General features: G+C 47.9%; 1 protein-coding gene and 1 pseudogene across 1 annotated transcript in view; both read right to left on the bottom strand.

The window, feature by feature from the left end:
* The window catches only part of Ptpn14 (protein tyrosine phosphatase non-receptor type 14), a 135,881-nt gene that overhangs the window by 9,805 nt on the left and 107,758 nt on the right, over positions 1–18,318 (bottom strand). The window contains exons 12-16 of the mRNA XM_028761184.1: positions 14,876–14,954; positions 9,937–11,426; positions 6,312–6,455; positions 4,598–4,816; positions 965–1,093 (exon numbers count right to left, since the gene is read on the bottom strand). Of these exons, the coding sequence (XP_028617017.1) occupies positions 965–1,093; positions 4,598–4,816; positions 6,312–6,455; positions 9,937–11,426; positions 14,876–14,954 (2,061 nt within the window). The remainder of the gene's footprint in view (positions 1–964; positions 1,094–4,597; positions 4,817–6,311; positions 6,456–9,936; positions 11,427–14,875; positions 14,955–18,318) is intronic.
* On the bottom strand, positions 17,864–18,158 carry LOC114615479 (annotated as a pseudogene).

The following is an 18,318-nucleotide window of genomic DNA, read 5'->3' as shown; positions in this document are numbered from 1 at the left end:
GTGGGGCCATTGGCGGTCATGGTGGGGTCACTGGTGGTCATGGTGGGTCACTGGTGGTCATGGTAGGTCACTGGTGGTCATGGTGGGTCACTGGTGGTCATGGTGGGGTCATGACTTGGCTTTTTTGGCCCAGTTCTTTCTACTCAGGGTCCTGAAGTAACAGGTGGAAACCAGGCCTCAGAATACCAGGAGTCTTGGTAAAACACATGAAGCTAGTTCCCTAATTGAATTTGAAAATACAACTTGTAATTTCATGAGGATTTAAAAGGGGGAAGAAGGGTAAGTGTTTTGACAGTGTGACAGAGAGGAAATCCAACTCTTCCCTTGATGTCAGTGCACCCTAAGCAGCAGCGCCGCATGCACACAGGAGGTGTTTGCCCCCTTGTGCACCACAGGCACCGCTCCACAGCTACAACAGAGAGCCTGTGTTTGGTTTGGCAAAGAAAGCGAAGGAATTTTCTTTTTCCTTTCCCTGAAGAATAGAGCTCTTTCCTAAGCAGTGGCTCTGGTCTCCTTTCAGCCGATAAGCACCGTGGCACGCGGGGCTGGCAGCCCCTGAGGTCGGGAGGCCCTGTGTGTTTACCCAGCACAGACTGAACTGTTCTGCAGAGTACACACCGTCCGCTGGATGAACTCAAGTTCGGTCGTTTTGATTCTGTGTTTGGTTTTCATTGTATTGAACTATGTCACAAGGGAAAATGCAAAGAGAGAAAGAGTCCACTCTAAACTCTCTCTGGGGAAGGAAGCATGCGTGCACACATATACACATGCACACACATACTCACACACACACACACACACACACACACACACACACACGAGGAGAGGGGCTACATTACCAGGCAATGGATACGCAATAACACAGCCGTAGCACAGAGCAGGTTGAGCCAATGGCCTGGGTACCAGGCCCACCTTCTGGCCACCCCTTCCCCAGGACGAGCGTGTTCAGTAAGCCTCTCCTTACCTCCTCTGCAGTGACCATGGCGATCACATTGACCCCCTGCTCCCACACCATCTGCCAGAAGTCGTGGCATGTATGTGGCAAGGGCCCCTGGGTGGCAATGTAGTGCCATTCTGATCCACCAACCACCACCTGCAAGCCAAAGAACACACCGATAAGTGAACCAAGCTGCTGGTCTAACTTCTTTTGGACCCGGTGGATTGGTGCAATTCTAAAATCCCAGAAGCCATGAGTAACAGATGACAGACTTTTGTACCAAGATACTTTTTTGCTAAAACAAGCTTATCGAGTCATAGTTACCTGATCTCTTTTATTGCATGCAGCACGTGAAACATGCAAACTAGTTCAGGCTGGAAACATACAAAGGGGCTGAGGAGATGCTGCCATGGGAAAATTGCCTGGCAAGTAAGCATGGAGACCTGAGTTTGATCCCCAGCACCCACAAACAAGCTAAAGTGGTGCTGTGCGCCATTATCTCGGGGCTAGGGAGGTTCAAGAGAAAGGGTCTCTGGGGCTCACCGGCCAAACATGTCAAACAGTGAGACTAGATTCAAGCAAAGACCCTACCTAAAAAAAAATAAGGCAGAGGGTCTGGGTGAGATGGTTCTTTGGGTGAAAATGCCTGCTATTAATAACTCTGATGACCTAGGTTTGACCCCCAGAACAAACTCCTGCAAATTGCCCTCTGTGCGAGCTCGTATGCACACGTACACCACACACACACACACACACACACACACACACACACACCCCAGACATAGGCACACAAAACAAATCAACGTAATAAAAGTGGTAAATGTAATTAAAAGATAATGTTAAGAATATACCAAAGAGAACTGATGCTGACCTTCGACTCCATTTGTGCATACAAGAGGGAGTGCACTCATACATGTACACACACATGTATACCACATACAAACATACACACATGAACTTATATAAACTCATAGGTACTCAAGGGTATATGCACATACCTAAGGCTAAATTAACAGAATTTAAGTTACAGTAACAATACCTATATTAATCTGTACAGCGCATGCTTAGTATACATTTCATGCATCAGCCTGTATTTCATGCAGTAGTCTCTATTGAAGTCTATGCATGACTATAACCACTAAAGCAGTTTCAAAACCACTAAAGGGCTGTGGTTCTGAGTCTGAAGAACAGGGTTATATGGCAGATTTTTAATAAACGCAAAGTCCACATGCAAAAACATCCCATTGGCAAGACCAAGCCCACAGAACTGAAGGTCACACTCTCAAGGTACAGTGGCGAACACTTCCTGTCTCTTTCTTCCCTTCCTGTGCCTTGATATGACAAAGATGGGTCCCTTTACACATCTATGTGATTCAGACCCCCAGAGGGTTCCAGAAGCAGTGAGGGGATCAGTGTTTGAGACTCTCCTCCTCACTGATTTTATGAAACTACATTGTAACTTGAGTCCCGCAAGAAGAATACCGTCAGCTATCGTCTCCTTATACAAGACATGTTTGGGTCAGAGCTGGCAAGGAAATCCATTTTCCACATACTGGTGGGAGGAAAACATCCACAGACTGAGCAGGGGTGGGGGGAATGTGGCCTGTCTGTGGAACTAGGCCATAAAACTATCTGGTACCCAACATATAGGAACCAAAAACTCTTGCAGAGAAGCTGCCTCCTCCGGTATTGACAGGAGAGCATCAAAAATCACGCTGAAACCAATGTGACTCCCCCACTGGAGAATATATGTGACTCCCACTCTGCAGGACATCATGTGACTCCTCCTCTGGAGGACACCATTCTTCTCTGTGTTACCTGCTGCTTGAAACCCAGAGGAGAAAACATATAGCTCAATTCCAGAAACGAAGGGCAAGTTCCTGCAAGCTCTCTGGGCCTGTGAATTGCGCCCACGTCTATCCTGGGATGAAATGTGGGCCTCAGAGAATACTGAAGAAGGGACGGCATCTCGGGTAACAATCCCCGGAGGGCACTGTTTATGCGGAGTGACAGCTGTTTCCAAAGAGCAGATGGAAAATGGGAAAGAGACTGGGCCAAGGGAAGAGGCCAGGAGAGTGTCCCTCTGTACGGTTTTCATTGGGAAGCAGCTGTGGAGTCCTCGTCTTTGAGTGTGTTATTCTGCTCAGTATTTCCTAATCTAACTGACGGCATTGCTGGTTTATTTAAGAGATCCCTGGCATTCATTATTTTATTAGGTTTTTTCTCCTCCCCAAAAATAAGAGCCAAAAAATTGCCTGTATGTTACAAATGCACATATACAATCCTATCTATGCCCTATGCGCAAACGCTATACCACACCATCACATCCTATATGGAAATTAGCTGCCAGTGACACACAACCCAGATGCCCAACTACACCTTAGGAGGGTCAGAGGAGACTTCAGGCAATTTCTTTTTTTGTTTTGTTTTGTTTTTTGAGACAGGGTTTCTCTGTGTAGCCCTGGCTGTCCTGGAACTCACTCTGTAAACTAGGCTGGCCTCGAACTCAGAAATCCGCCTGCCTCTGCCTCCCAAGTGCTGGGATTAAAGGCGTGCGCCACTACTGCCCAGCTAACTTCAAGCAATTTCACCAGAGTTGAAAAGTGCAAGAAAAGTACAAGTTCAAAGCTACTGACCACACATTAACCCAGCGAACTGTGTTGCTTAAAATCGTCCTATACCCAACTCAGTGGCAGCAGTGGTGCACGCCTTTAATCCCAGCACTAGAGAGGCAGAGGCAGATGGATCTCTGAGTTCGAGGCCAGCCTGGTCTACAGATCGAGTTCCAGGACAACCAGGGCTACACAGAGAAACTATCTCAATAAAATAAACGACACTGAACTAAGCTAAACTAAACTGAAAGTCCCATACCCACTGACCATGCAAGAGCCTTGGAAACACTCTCCCAGTTGAGAGCTCAGAGCCGTGTTCTAAAGAAATATGCCCGGTTATTAGAAAAACTGGGGAAGGTGAGCTATTGAGGAACCCATGTGCTCACTGCTCTGGAGTCTAAGGTCTAGCTAAACTATGGCACACAGAGACAGAGAGCATCCGAGACACGAACAGAAATCGCACACACTGCGCGTCAGAGAAGATGGCTCACAGACAAAGAACACAGGCCGCTCTTGTAGCTCCTCACACCCACATGGAGCTCACAACCTCCAGATCCCTAGATCCAAAGGATCCAATGGCCTCTTCCTGCCTCTACGGCCACTAGGAATGCACACAGTGCACATACACACACGCAGGCAAACACGTACACACATAAAACATAAATAAATCTAAAAAATGAAAAATGAACCTCGCACACCCACTTAGGACTGAGGGTCTGCTATGCAACCAACCATGGTTTGTGTATAGATCATTCTGCTCTCGTGAACAGCACTGAAAATTAGATCTTGGCTCTAAAGCGAATTGGCTATGGTATTATAAAGAAGAAGCAAATAGTTTGTGCTGCTCTGGAACAGAGTTAAAAATAAAAAAACATTAACAGTAAAGGCTGCGGCTGTTCCAATGTCCATCACCTATAAGTCACAAACCAACAGGACAATCCCACTCTCCATGGCTTAGGGCAGGTTAACACACCAGACAGGCTCTCTCTGCAGTAGCAAGTTTAGCCCATACAGACATCTTGCCATATGCCTCTGACGTGCCCCTCACCTTGATGTGGGAGGCGTTGATGTAGCCTGTGTTGTTTTCTTTGGTCGGGATGAGCTCCACTCGATTCTCCTCATAAGGGACAACTTCTCGGATCCGGCTGCGCTCGGCGTTTTCAGGCAGAGCTGCGGTGCTGAAGGTGCCATTGGCTTTTTTGTTTGGGATCTGTTCATACTCTGTGAACACCATTCCATCTTCCAGCTTCTTCTTCAGGGCTCTGAGCTGCAAGGGAAGCAGACGTCAGCTCTCTCAATTCAACAGAGCAAGCAGGCTCTCGGTATTCCCAGTTAGGGGATTTCAAGGCGGAGAACCAGTGGGTGCTCAGCTACGGCCCTCACTGTTACTCGGGTTAAGTCTCTCTGGTCTGACAGCCATTTCCCTTCTCTCTCAGCTACATACTGCAAAGGTACATGCTACATACATACATACATACATACATACATACATACTGCAAAGCTACATGCTACAGACATACTGCAAAGACTGGCTTAAGTTGAAATTCAAACTCTGTGCTTCTGTTACTCCTGCCTGCTCACACTCCTTGCTATTCTCAACCACCCAAACATCCTCTTCTCCAGGCTCACAGCAGGGTTCCCTAAATTAACCGGAAGGAAAGTACCAGTTCACGGTGGTAGAACGCTGAGAATTAACCCTCACAAAACCCCTCTGCCTTTTCCCTTCCTTGGCCAAAGTACTAATTCCAAATACATGATGTCAATTGGGAAAATGTCCCTTCCGAGCCCCAAAACATTCTAATACCAAGTGCTTGCTGACAGAAATCTAACGCTCTAAATGTTATCCTGTGAACTTAGGAAACTAGTTTCTGGGGCTCCCGATTGCATGCTAGGCAGTTTCAGGGCCCCTTTCTTCACCACAGTAAGAAATCACGGCTCTCAATACCTAACCAAAGGGCTATGGGCCATATCATCTTTGCAGTCCTTGAAGAAGAAGACCACAGGAACCCTAAAACCTAAAACCAAAGAGTATGACACTTGGAGAATTAACTTTCTCATCTTACAAAAAAGGTTTTCTGTAGTTTCAGAAGCTTAATGGTTTCATTGTAGAAAGTAAAGACTTTTTTCTTAAGCATTTCCCCCATGAGCCTTCAGTAGGTCTAAAACAAGTACATATTTGGATTCAACTGTGTGAAGAAAGCAAGTATGTCCATCACATCAGAGGGCAAATTTGCATTTGTCCTTAATAAATAGACAAATCTTACAAAATGCATACAGAATTGATAATTACATCACCTCCTTATGACTGAAGAATAGTGAGGAACTGACAACCTCACGTGGCCTGGTGGAGATGTCCTTTGCTGTTACTGTTTATGTGGGGGAGGGGAGCAAGCTGTGTGGAGGTCAGAGCACACCCTGAGGAAGACAGCTCGCTCTGTCCACTATGTGAGTCCCAGGGACTGAACTCGGGTCATCGCACTTGGCAGCAAGCTCCTACACCCACTGAGCCGCCTCACCTTCCCTAGGGCTAGACTTTTTAATCAAGCATCAATATCTCAGCTTCATAAAGTGCAGAGACCAGAATGAGGAAACAGGCGATGTTGGAAAGGGTCGGATCTAACACAGCACACTTGGACCAAGTCTTCTTCAAGTGAAAGAATTAACCCGCAAGACAAGTAGCACTGACAGGTCCAGGCCTAAGAGGAACTTCTGGAATCTGGATGCACAGAGAACAGGTCACACCTGACAAGTCCAGAACTCACCCTCTCGTCTATAGGGACGCGAGTGGCATCATGGCGACCGTCTTCCCGCCCCGTGACTCTGGCCACTGAGAGTCCATTCAGCGCTGCCAACATCAGCGGTCTCTTCTGTGCCTGCAGGCCCATCATCTTCTGCTTCTCTAGATTCTTTCGGCAAGAAAAGACACGTTCTCATTGTTTATAATTCCAGGGGAAGGCTGGAATGTGTTTTAATCTCCCCAAATCTGTAACTCCCCAGCCAAGGAATGCAGACATTCGCCACTAGCAGGGCAAATTCAAACACAGCCTTCCCATTATTCCCATCATGCCCAGGGAAGCCAGTTCTTACAGGACCCCAGGGCTTTTATTCTTAATTAACTCATATGTTAGAAAGATAAAGACAGACTCCCTAACAAATATACCTTGCCACAGGGGTGTTGCAAGAGAACAAAAAGGGGGTTCATGCAATACACTTTAGAAAACTACAGGCTGAAGACAGGAGAAAGAAAACAGAGAAGTCACGGACGGACCATCGGAGTCCCTCCCAAGGACAAGCCTTTCGCACTGACTAATGGTATAAAACCTGCCAGCTACCATGTTGATTAACACACATAAGTGCCACACACACCAGTGCCATACACACCAGCAAAAGGCAAACCACTCTGAGGGGCTCAGACTGAAGACCTGAGTCTTACACTTACTCCCTGCCCCCAAGACATCTGCTTTGCCCACCTCATAACAGGGCCCACTACAGCTTAACAAGATCACCACCACGCCAGGCTGACCACAGATGAAGAACCACCAGGCCTTTGCTCATCTAGGGCTAACAAAGGACTGTGACTACTTTCCATCACTGGAGGTTTTGACTGGAGTGTGGACTGCTGAGTTCTGGCTCCCCCTCATCTTTAGGCTGAACTTGGTGTAGTCAGGACTGGATGTTGGGTCCACTGTTGGACACCCTTGAGTCCTTGGCATCAGTAGGGGTGTGGAATCCTGTTTACTGCTAAGCAGCCTACTCTTGAAAACCATTTAATCTTAGACATTTAGGGACCCATGTGGAGAACACTTGGATGTGACCTGAAGCAATGCCAGTCTGTAGATTCCTGTGAGTCCTAGGGATGGAGTGGTAGCCTGGTTTCTTATTTTATTGTTTATTAACTCCTGGAGGTGTCTTGATGGAGCCATGCTGTTGGAGAAGGTTTGGGTGGGGTGGCAGGGACAACCTCGAATGGGCCTCATTGCCACCACGGTGTTACCTACAATGCGTGGGAAGCCTTTGTGAGGGATGCTACCAACAGGACAACTACTCAAATGACAGGCTGAACCACGGACAGCCAAGGGTGCATTGGAGAGGAGGGCTAGCCATGAGGATATGACGGGCAGCTGAAGGTTGGTTGTGGGACCACAAGAACGGCCTTGGCGTCTCTATACCAAGCAGGCCATCGGGATGACTTTGGATTTATTTGCTCGTTAGCTCAGTTTTGTGAAAGGTAACTCTCTCCTGTCCTCTCTTGTCGTTGGATTTTGAAATGCTTCAAATGTTTGGTGGTGATTTCATTTTGAAACAGGGTCTCATTATGTCTCCCTGGGTGTCCTCAAACCTGTAAGCAAGCCTCCCACTTCTGCCTCCAGAGGGCAGGGAGAGCCATCCCTGGGAAAGGCTCACGCCCTCCCTGGAGAGAACTGGATACAGTGATAAGTGAACTGGCCTCTTAGGCACAAGCTGTCAATCATTTCTAAATCAAACTAGAAGGCCTGAGTTGGCTTTCTCTCCTCTCTGCACTGGACTCCCGGCTTGAGGCTAGAAGGTGAGAAGTGTCTTCAAGGTGGTAGCAGGGTCAAAACACAGGCCCTAATGGCAGCATTCTGAACCATTCATCACACAAGAAGTGACTGAACTTTCCCTATACCCACCCCTCGCACTCCAGTCCCCAGGGCTTGAGGTTTCTCTCTCCGATTAGTAAGGGGGTCTGCTGTGGCTACAGGAGCCTTCTTCCCTCCTCTCCATATACCGAGGAGTATGGAAGCTGAGCAGACCTTCCCTAGGTCAGTGAGTACACAGACTTCAAGAGTCATCTTGGGTGTTAGAGCCACCGGCAGGGATGGCCTTCTTCCTTGACCTCCTGGTTTTTCTCTGAGGTTGGGACACTGAGCAAGGGGAGTGGCCTGTGAACTCCTAGTTGTATGCGGCTAGATCACAGGGTCAAACGGGAAGGCATGTAGACATGGGCAGTCATGTTCTTGAGCTGTAAGCTTACTGGTGAAATCTGCCAGGTGGAATGATCCAGAATCCTGGAATAAAACAGAACTGGGAGAGGGGACCGGCAGAAATCACCACCTTGCTCTTTCTTGGTTTGTGTGATGCTTCTGAGCGAGGACCAGCACCAGAGTCAGGGCTGCAGGCTATTTGTTTAATCTGGATAAGAGGATGCGGATGGCCAAGATGCAGTTACAAGACCATGTGGACATTGGTAAGTCTCAACCATTGGCAGGGCTGACCTCGAAGCTCAGTGCTCACAGCGATGGATTCCTGAAGCAAATGCAGCCCTTAGGAGGCCTGGAGCCAAGAAGTGTTGAAACACCACTTTACACCAATGAATTACTTTTTTCCAAGCTGGGAAAGCTGTCTCCTCATGGTACCCACCCCCGCATTTCACGCCATCCCCAGCCAAAGCTGTGTTGTTTTTAAATCCCAGAGGCACAGGTACAAAGTCTACCATCTCCCTCTCCATCTGCAAAGGAAGAAGTATCAAGTCCACCCATGCTGCCCCTGGATGTCTCCTCCACCCTGCTGACCACCAGAACCTCAGGGCTGAACCACCTTCAGGCTCTTCTAAAGTAACAAGGTTGGATCTGATTTCTGAACCCAGCGGTGTGGCTTCTGGAAAACTGGCCTTCACTTCCTCCCTCTGGGTTGATTCCCAATGATGAGTTTGGAAGGCGTAGCCATGAGTCGAATGACCTCCAATAAAGCAAATGTAATAGAACGAGTCTCCCAGAGTTCCTAAGTGAAAGCCAACGACCTGACAGTGCAGCTGTGATCAATGGAAACGAAGTCCACTGGCTCAGTTAGTTACATAATTGAATGACTTTTTAAGGAGGCCAGGATTTCCAGGAAAAGCAGTAACGGGGGATTTTTTTTCCCAGCAGCAACTACAATCCAACAATATTCTCATTGTAAGAGGTGTTTATTTTCTTGTTCATACACATCTATCACCATGTGGTCTCGCCCCAACAACAGAACTAGCTTTCTAGGCTGGGTGCATCCCAGTGAAGGGTTATCTGTAACATCAACGTAGCAGGGTATCTTCATGTGTAGTATGTGTGCATGCACGATGCATGTGCACACGTATGTGAGCTTCTCATAGAGCAGATCTGACGGGGACTAGAGCCCAGCAGCGAAACTCCTCAGGACCCTACCCAATGACTAAGATGTCCTCGTACCAAGTACACCAACCACAAGCCAGGAATGACAGTGAGACAGAAGGTGTTATTTGAAAAAGTATCCCTGACATCTGGTGACATCATCACTCTTGACTGAAATCCTCACAATCCCTTAAATCCCGAAACACTCCCTGAAGCCTCCCTCCTCCAGGTCTCCAGCTCCGGGGCTTCCTACCGTCAGTGACCCGGGAGTGGGGGCACTCACCCTAATCATCATTTCTCTCTCTATAATGCTGTCCTCCAGGGAGAACATCTCTGACACCGGCCTTTCCTTCACAGGCTCTTTCTTGACCCGCTCCTTCACGCTGGTTAGGTCAGGCTCAGAGATGGAAGGACCCAGAGAGGCCCCGTTGACAGCTAGCTGCTCGGCCCGGGAGACACTGAGGGCCTTGGCTGGTCCGTGTCTCAGTACCCTGGCCCTGGCCATGGTAGGAATGGGGGTCCCTTGGTCCTGTCTCAGTGCTCCATTGCTGACACTTTTTCTTGGCCCTGGGTACTCAGGTGGGGGCCTGTTGGGAATTCGGGCCAGGGCAGCCTGCAGCTGAGCACTGTATTCTACTTTCTCCCGCAGAGCAGGAATCTGAGGTGCTGCCTCCGGGGCCTCCTCCTCGTCCTCACTCTCACTGCTATGTATCAGCATGGTGGCATCTGAGAACGTCTTCTTGTGGTGATACTGGGGGAGCCCATGCACTTCGGGGCCACCCACCTCTTCGGAAGGGCCCTGCTCCCGAAGCGTGTTGCGACGAGCCATGGGGATATTGAGTGATTTCAGCGTCATGGCCTCCATGCCTCTCACCATGCTATTCATCACCTCAAGACTGTGGCGTTTATTCACCATGCCGCCGCCGCCGCCACCACCGTGGTGCTTGGTGGCTGTGAGGGGTTCGCTCACCTCCTGCAGAGACTGATGGACCACAGGAGAGCTGTCCTCCTGGAAGGTCTTTACGGAGAGCTGCACTTTCCGAGTTACCAGATCGGGGCTGCTGCCACTGACGTACTTGTGGCGGTGACTGGCGAGGTCTGGGGTGCTGGTGGCAGGGCGGGGCCTAGGGTAAGGGGGTGGCGGCCTGAAGAGATAGTTCTTGAGCATGTGGGCTGTGTTATAGTGTTGTGCTCCTTGGAGCTGCATGTTGGCTAGTTCTGGAGTGCTCACTGTGTGTGAGATGGAGCTGGCTCCTGGCTTGCTAGGCATTGCACAATTTTGGGGGTTCATCTGGTCAGATGGACTAATAAGTTTGTGACCGTAGCCCCCCTGGGGTGCATATGGGACCGTGTAGGGATGCCTCTCCCGCATCTCAGGCTGGCTATACACCAGTTCCTCGGGCTGGTTATAGGCATGGGTGTTGATGATATTGAGGTTACGCAGAGACCGGCTCTGGCTGTCTGCGTGCATCAGTCCCCTCTTCATTTGCCGCATGACTGTCTCGTAATCTGGGGTCGGCCTGTAGGACGGCACGATGATGGTGCTGTGGCGGTGGCTGGGGATGTAGTCGGCCCTCATGATGTCACTCCCAGGGATGCTGAGGTTGGAAGACACTGGAGACGCCTGGATGAAGCTCTGGGAGCAGCTGAGGGAGTTGACGCTGTGAACGCTGCACACACTGCCATTGGTGACCGTGCCGTTGACGTAATTTAGGTCCAGGCTGTTGTGAGAATGGCAGTACAAGCCTTCTTCATTCCCAGGGAAGATGCTGTCTGCAAAAAGTCAAACAGAGTCTCGTGAAGCACCACACACACCACCCTGTTCCAACAGAGTCATCCCTATGTCCCTGGAGTGACTTACTGAAAGGGCAGAGTCTTAACCCTCAGTCACACATGGCAAAAAGAACTGTTCTTTGGGATAACATGCATAGAACATGTCACAGCATACTGGGAAGAAAGTGTGCAGGGTGGCTGTCGCCTAGGCACAGTCGAAACTTTGCTATAATTAGATTCAAACAATGAGCCACTTGTTGGGGAGAACTGGCCTCTTGTGCAGAACCGGATATCTGGGCCAGGAAGTCAAAGGTTTAATAGAGCAATAGGCTTGAAGCTGCCCTACCCTTGGAATCGATGTCTCTGACTACATCAGAAAAGGGCTCTTAACCTAACAGATCGTTGAGCGTTCAGAAAGCAGCATGACCAACAGCATGGCCCAACGCGGCCGCGGTTTCTGAGCAGCAGCCCGTGAACGGCAGAGTCAGAATCAAGAGCTTTTCGAGGTGCTCCTGAAACTGCCCTCCACCTCCATCATCAAGCTTACTTCCCTTAAAAAGAAACAAAAGCTAAAAGAAAGAGCAATAAAGGCTGTTTTCATGTGTACTCATGGTATGCATGTATGTGGGTGCATGCGTGTTTGGGGGGCATGTGTTTGTGGGGACATATGTGCTTGACATGTTTGTGGGGCCTTTCATGTATGTGGGGGCATGTGTGTTTGTGGGAGCATACATGTTTGTGGAGGCATGCATAAATGTGTGTGCATGTGTGTTTATGGGGCATACTTGTTTGTGCAGGACTTTCATGTATGTGGGGGCATGCATGTTTATGGGAGCATACATGTTTGTGGGGGCATGTGCGTATGTGAGGCATGCATGTATGTGGGAGCATGCATGTATGTGGGGGCATGCATGTATGTGGGAGCATGCATGTGTGTGGGGGCATATGTATGCATTCACATGAAGGAACGATGGTGCTGAGAAGCATCCCTGGTCACTCTTGTATTTCATCCACTCAGGCAGGACTCTGGATCGACTAGTCTCCTTAGTCCTCTTGCTCAGGTGTTCCCACCTCTGCTGCCAAGTCCAGACTTCAGCTGGGTTAACACCCTCACCTAGCATCTGTGTGAGTCTGAGTCCCTCACTCTTGCACAGCTAATGACTTAACTGCTCTACTGCTGAGCCTTTGTGTCAACATTATATATGGGAAAGAAGACATGGCAATCTAAAAAATGCCTCCATCTGACTGGCAAGTCTATGGAGCATTGTTGTGATTACTGTGGGAGGGCAGCGTCCTGTGGATGTGCCACCCTGATGGTCTAAAGAGGCCGTAAGATGCATAAGCCATGAGAAACAAGCCAGTAAACAGCGCCCCCCCCCCATGGCTTCAGCTTTAGTTCCTGCCTTGAGTTTCTGTCCTGACTTCCCTCAGTGATGGAGTCTGACCTGAGGATTATAAGCTGAAATAAACCCTTTCCTCTCCAAGTTGCTTTTGGTTATGGTGTTTTATCATAGACACCTCAACTAAGACAACTACTGAGTCACCTCCCAACTCAAAAATTAACAAAAGCCAGTTTCTAAGTCAGGCCCACTCTGGATACCCGAAGTGCCTCTCACATACACACAAACACACTAGGAAGCCATTCTTCTGCTGATACACTTTTCTGAGCAGGGGAGACAAAGGAAAGATGAAGAAGAGGACCTTGGTCACCAGCATCCAACTGGGACTGGATTGGCTGCGGAGTCCACAGATTTGGTTCCCAGAACCCATATGTATGCTCACAACTGTTGTAAGCCCAGTTTTAGAGGATTTGTCATGCTCTTCTGGTCTCAGTGGGCATTGCATTCAAACAGTATATCATTCAAATACTATATTAAATGATTTATATATCATTATACACATGTAAGCACTCATATACATATACAATATATGTTCATATACAGTTAAAGAAATAAATCTTTAAAAACAACCCCAACTATCTGGAAAGGAAGTATAGACAAAATTAATCAAGGCAGAAGAAACAGGAAGAGCAAGGTGTGAGGACTTATCCACCTCCGATGGGGTTTGCTGTCTTCCCACAGACCTGGGGTAACTCTGCTAAGCTGTTTATAAAAAGTATGATCACACTAAATGGTCTTGTTTTAGGTTTCATGCTCCGGCCTTGAAATTGCAGCAGCTTCCGAATAGCTAGGAGAGGGTACCAGACACCTGTGACTCATACACTATGCAGGATGTAAGGTTTTCCAATGTCATTTTAAAGATGTAGTCAGCTCAGAGATAAGAGTTTAATGGTTTGCTGATAAAAGAGATAAAGTGAACTTAGCTGGGGTGAGGGCTCAGGTGGAAGTGAAGGTCTAGGGTCTGGATCTTCAGCACACATACAAAAATGCTAGGTGTGGCCACTAGTGTCTGTAACCCCACCACTGTGCGGTTGGGAAACTGGAGACAGGTGGATCCACTCACTGCTGATCTAGCTAACTAGTGAGTGACAAGTTTAGTGTCAAAAGGTGTTTCAAAAGGTGAAAGTGACTGGAAGAGAAACACCTACTAGCATGAACCGCTAGCCTATACACACAAGATGTGTGTGTTCCTACATGTGCAGATGCATGTGCATGCAGGCACAGGCACATGAGCACACACACAGAGATGTGCATGTGTACCTACCATGCTGATACACACACACACACACAGAGTGAGAGAGACAGAGACAGAGTGTGTGTGTTTTGATATCTGAATGATACCATCTCTCTCTCTATTTCTGTATGGAAACAGTAGTAGCTCAGGCTTATTACTGGGATCAAATGAGACAACACGGAGTCCCCAGCCCGCCACCCGACATCTCATGACCACTGGATTCATGCTCATTCTTGTCCCTGTGCATGGTGAAAGGTCCAGAAGGGAGACTAAGAAAAGCACTATGTGATGTGGGTGAGTTTCTCCCAGTCACCCCATCACCACGTGGCTGCTCCAAGCTGCTGGCGTTGACACTGAGGGTGAAGTGTGTGCGTGTGAGATGACTGAGCTGTCCATCTCCAACGCTGGCCCACTATGAATGGGTCGTAGGGGAGGAAACAGTAACGCAGCCTCCACTTGGCATGGGGTGGGGCGGGGTGGGGCACGCTTCTTCCAAGACAGCAGGTGTGCTGAATGAAGATCATCACTGAGTGATCAGACAATGACAATGTTGCCACTGTGATCAGACAACCACAATGTTGCTACCCTTATCAGGCAAAGACAGTGTAGCCACTGTGATCAGACAATGATACAATGTTGCCACTGTGATTAGACAATGTTGCCACCTTGATGAGACAATGACAATGTAGCCACTAAGATCAGACAATGACAGTGTTACTATCAAACCATCACTGACATCTTCAAGCAAGCTTCTGTGCTGTGCCCTAGGACCCAGTCTTTTGTGTTTAAGAGGCAGAAGGAGGAGCTACAGTTACCTTGGGAAGTGTGGGTCTCTGAGTAGTGCTCACTGCACTGGACATGCATGGGAGGCAGGATATACGGCTGCTGTCTTGGCTGAAACAGAGAAAACAGAGTTGGACATGCCAGGAAGCCACCCCAATGATACCCAGGGAAACACACTACGTCACTGTAGGCCGCCCTTCTGACCCACCCTCTTCCACAGACCTAAGCTCCCATCTGGTCGTGAAGCTCAGGGCAGCAAAAAGTGGCTCAAGGCCAGAGAGAAAAAGAGGCCATCCACCCAAAGTCAAGAGCAGCCATTTGATGCTCTCAAGCACTGGCCTTTGTAACAGATGTCATCAGAAGAGATGCACCCATCAAAGAAACAGAAAGAAGGAAATTTACTTTGTTCTGTCCAAAACTGGCTCCCTCCCAGGTCCACACCTTCCTTACACCACATAAGCCCATGGTCCCAGTCTACAGCACCACAGGAAGCTCCTGTAGGGTCAGGGCTGCATTCAGCATAATCCAGTGGCGAGTTTACATAAGAGTCCAATATGTGATACCCACAGTGTCAATGGCACTGCAGAAGCAAATGTGGCATTGGCCAGGCAGTAAGGATACCCTCTGAGCCAATGCAGAATATCTCTCCCACTGAGTCTTAAATGCGGCTGTTTAGACCAGTTTGAACCACTTCCTGCTGCAGAAGAGGGCATACTTCTTGTGTGTCTGGGGGGGGGGGGTGAGAGTGGTGGTGGAGGGTATTAGTATATATAAAGCACCAGAGAGGACAGTGTGTCCCTAGCTCTGCTAGCCTTATAGATCTGATCTCAAGATAACTGATTCAGAAGCTGGGCTTGTTGGCACACACTTTTAATCCTAGTACTTGGGAAGCAGAAGAAGGTGGATCTGTGTGCCTTCAATGCCAGCCTGGTCCACATACTGAGTTTCAAGCCACCAAGTGGGTAACAAGGAAGGATATGAAAACAGGGGATCTAAATGCCAAAAGGAATCAGAGAGGAAAGAAGCATTGGGAGGAACTGAGAGAACTCTGGGTGCGAAGGGGAGCTGGAACTTCTGAGTATCCCATAAGTCCTGGTGGATGGTCTTAGAGACTGCAGTTTCAAAGTATTCTCCCCTTTGTTGACAACACATAAATCAACCAAAACTTCCCACGGTGGGTATGGACTGTCCACTTCGGTGGGTATGGGCTGTCTGCTTTATTTACTGAGAGAGAATGGGGACAAAAGGACATCAAAAACAGAAGCAGAGCTTGGCTATGGCTGCCTCCTGCTTCTATTAAAACAAATTAATAAGTGGCTTTATGAAGTGTGCTAAGATTATAGTGAAAAGCCAATAATAGTCAATTTATTTTTTTCCTCTTTCTTTTTTTCTTTCTTTCTTTCTTTCTTTTCTTTTTTGTGACGGGAGAGTGTTGAGCTAGATGCACCTAAGGTCACCCACCTTTTACATGTTTGGCAAATGCTCTTCTGCCCAAGGTATTCTATTCTATTATTTTTATTTATTTATTTATTCATTCATTCTAATAATTTTCTCAGATCGGCTAATACAGAAATAAAATCCACAACACAGATGTTCTACTTCGGTTTCTATTGCTCTGATAAAAATACCATGACCAAAAGCAACTTGGGGGATGAAAGTATCTGATTAAAGGTCACAGTCCCCTGAGAAGATGAAGGAGCTTGAGACAGAGACCATGGAGGAACACTGCTTCCTGGCTTCCTTTGGCTTGCTCAGCTACTTTTCTTATACAGCCCAGACCCACCTGCCCATGAATGGCACCGCCCACAGTGGGCTGGGCCTTCTGACATCAATAAGCAATGTAGAAAATGCCCTGCAGACATGCCAAAGCCAATGTGATGGAGACAAGTTTTCAGATGAGACTCTGTGTATCAGATATATCCAGTGGTTTATGTCAACTTGACATAAATAAATAAATGAATGAATAAATAAATAACCATGAGAACGGGCATCATAAAAGAGAAAGACAGACTGGCAAGGAAGCCAAGATGCCTATCAACAAGGACCATTAAGATTCCATAGTCAGTTCAGGGAGACCTTAGAATCCAGATCCCTGTGGACCACCTTATCAAGTAAAAATGGGAGGCTCTGTGGATCCCAAGATTGCCCAAGATAGGGGTCTGTCATAGTTCACAGGTACAAATGACACTTGATCTCACTGGCAAGAACAGGAGATGCAGACAAAAGGAAGGCAGCGGTAACAACGGAGAGTGGTGACCAGTGCATGAGCAAATGCTCTGTGCTCCCAGAGAAGACACAGAAGATTCTTCCAGATCACCAAAGCAGAGGACCACAAGGCAGAGACAGAGTCACACCGACATCAGCAACAGCCACACGGGGTTAGGAATTCCCATGTGGCTCAGCTCTAGAATTCTAAGAGTCTGTGTTAATGATCTTTCTCAGGGGTGGGGGGTAGGGGAATGTTCTCCAAACTTTCTAAGAGGGAAGACAGGCAAGGAACCTGTTGGAAAAGGAATACAACTTCCCTTTAGTGTTCCTGTCTATCGACTTCAGGGACCTGTACATGCAGCAGAGTAGGAAGGCCACGTGTTTGTTCTATCTGAAAAAGTCACACCTCAAAGGGCTGTGACAAGAGAAGCAGAAAAGAAAGTGCAGCTCTATCCTGTGACCCTTATGTAATCTTTAAACATGAAGAGCCTACAGCAGGACCACAGCTGTGCTTCCCGGCCATGTCACCAGGAAAGAGAACAGCCTTAACAAGTAAGAAAACCAGCCGAAGGCAGAGGCTGATTGACTAAAGTCTGGGAATCAGGAAATGTCCCATCCAATCTCTCTGTTCACTATACTGAGCCTGTTGTTTGGTTGCGGTTCTTTTTTTTTTTTTGAAGGTTTCAAGTACTTTATTTCTTTATTAGTTCTTCAGTCTGCCATAGTTTAATGAGTATATGACTCTTTGACTTGGCATTCACTTATGAGTTAGTTTTGAAACAATTCCTTGATTCTTGTACCAGCTGACGTGACTACTGATCTCTCCATTCCTTTGGGGTGATCCTGCCAACAGGGGACAGATTCCATTCTATTCCAATTTGTGTGGCTGCATATGTCCATGTAGATATACAGAAGATGCCTCCACCTGCTAACATAGCATTTCCATATCTATCATGGAAATTAGGTGTCCTCTTCTGATGGCTCTGCCTTGCCACCACTTGCTGAATGCTTCGAACTTGGAGACGGCTTAGTGCGTTTTTGGCCAAGGGCAACATCGTGGAATCGGAGATGGAACTGCGGCTACTACAGCTGCTACCTTGGTGCAAATTCATCCCAGCTACCCTTGCAAAGAGTCCTGGTTGCGGTTCATTTAAAAAGCATTTTCTGGCTGGTTTGCTAGGCTCTATCTGTGGCACTTACAACTGGGACATGTCACCAGAAAGATAAGCAAATGGTCCAAAGGGACGATTACTCTGGCCTGGAGTAA

This window comes from Grammomys surdaster, unplaced genomic scaffold (assembly GCF_004785775.1).
Source record: "Grammomys surdaster isolate TR1022 unplaced genomic scaffold, NIH_TR_1.0 130, whole genome shotgun sequence".
Taxonomy (NCBI): Eukaryota; Metazoa; Chordata; class Mammalia; order Rodentia; family Muridae; genus Grammomys; species Grammomys surdaster.
This window is presented reverse-complemented; position numbering and strand designations above follow the sequence as displayed.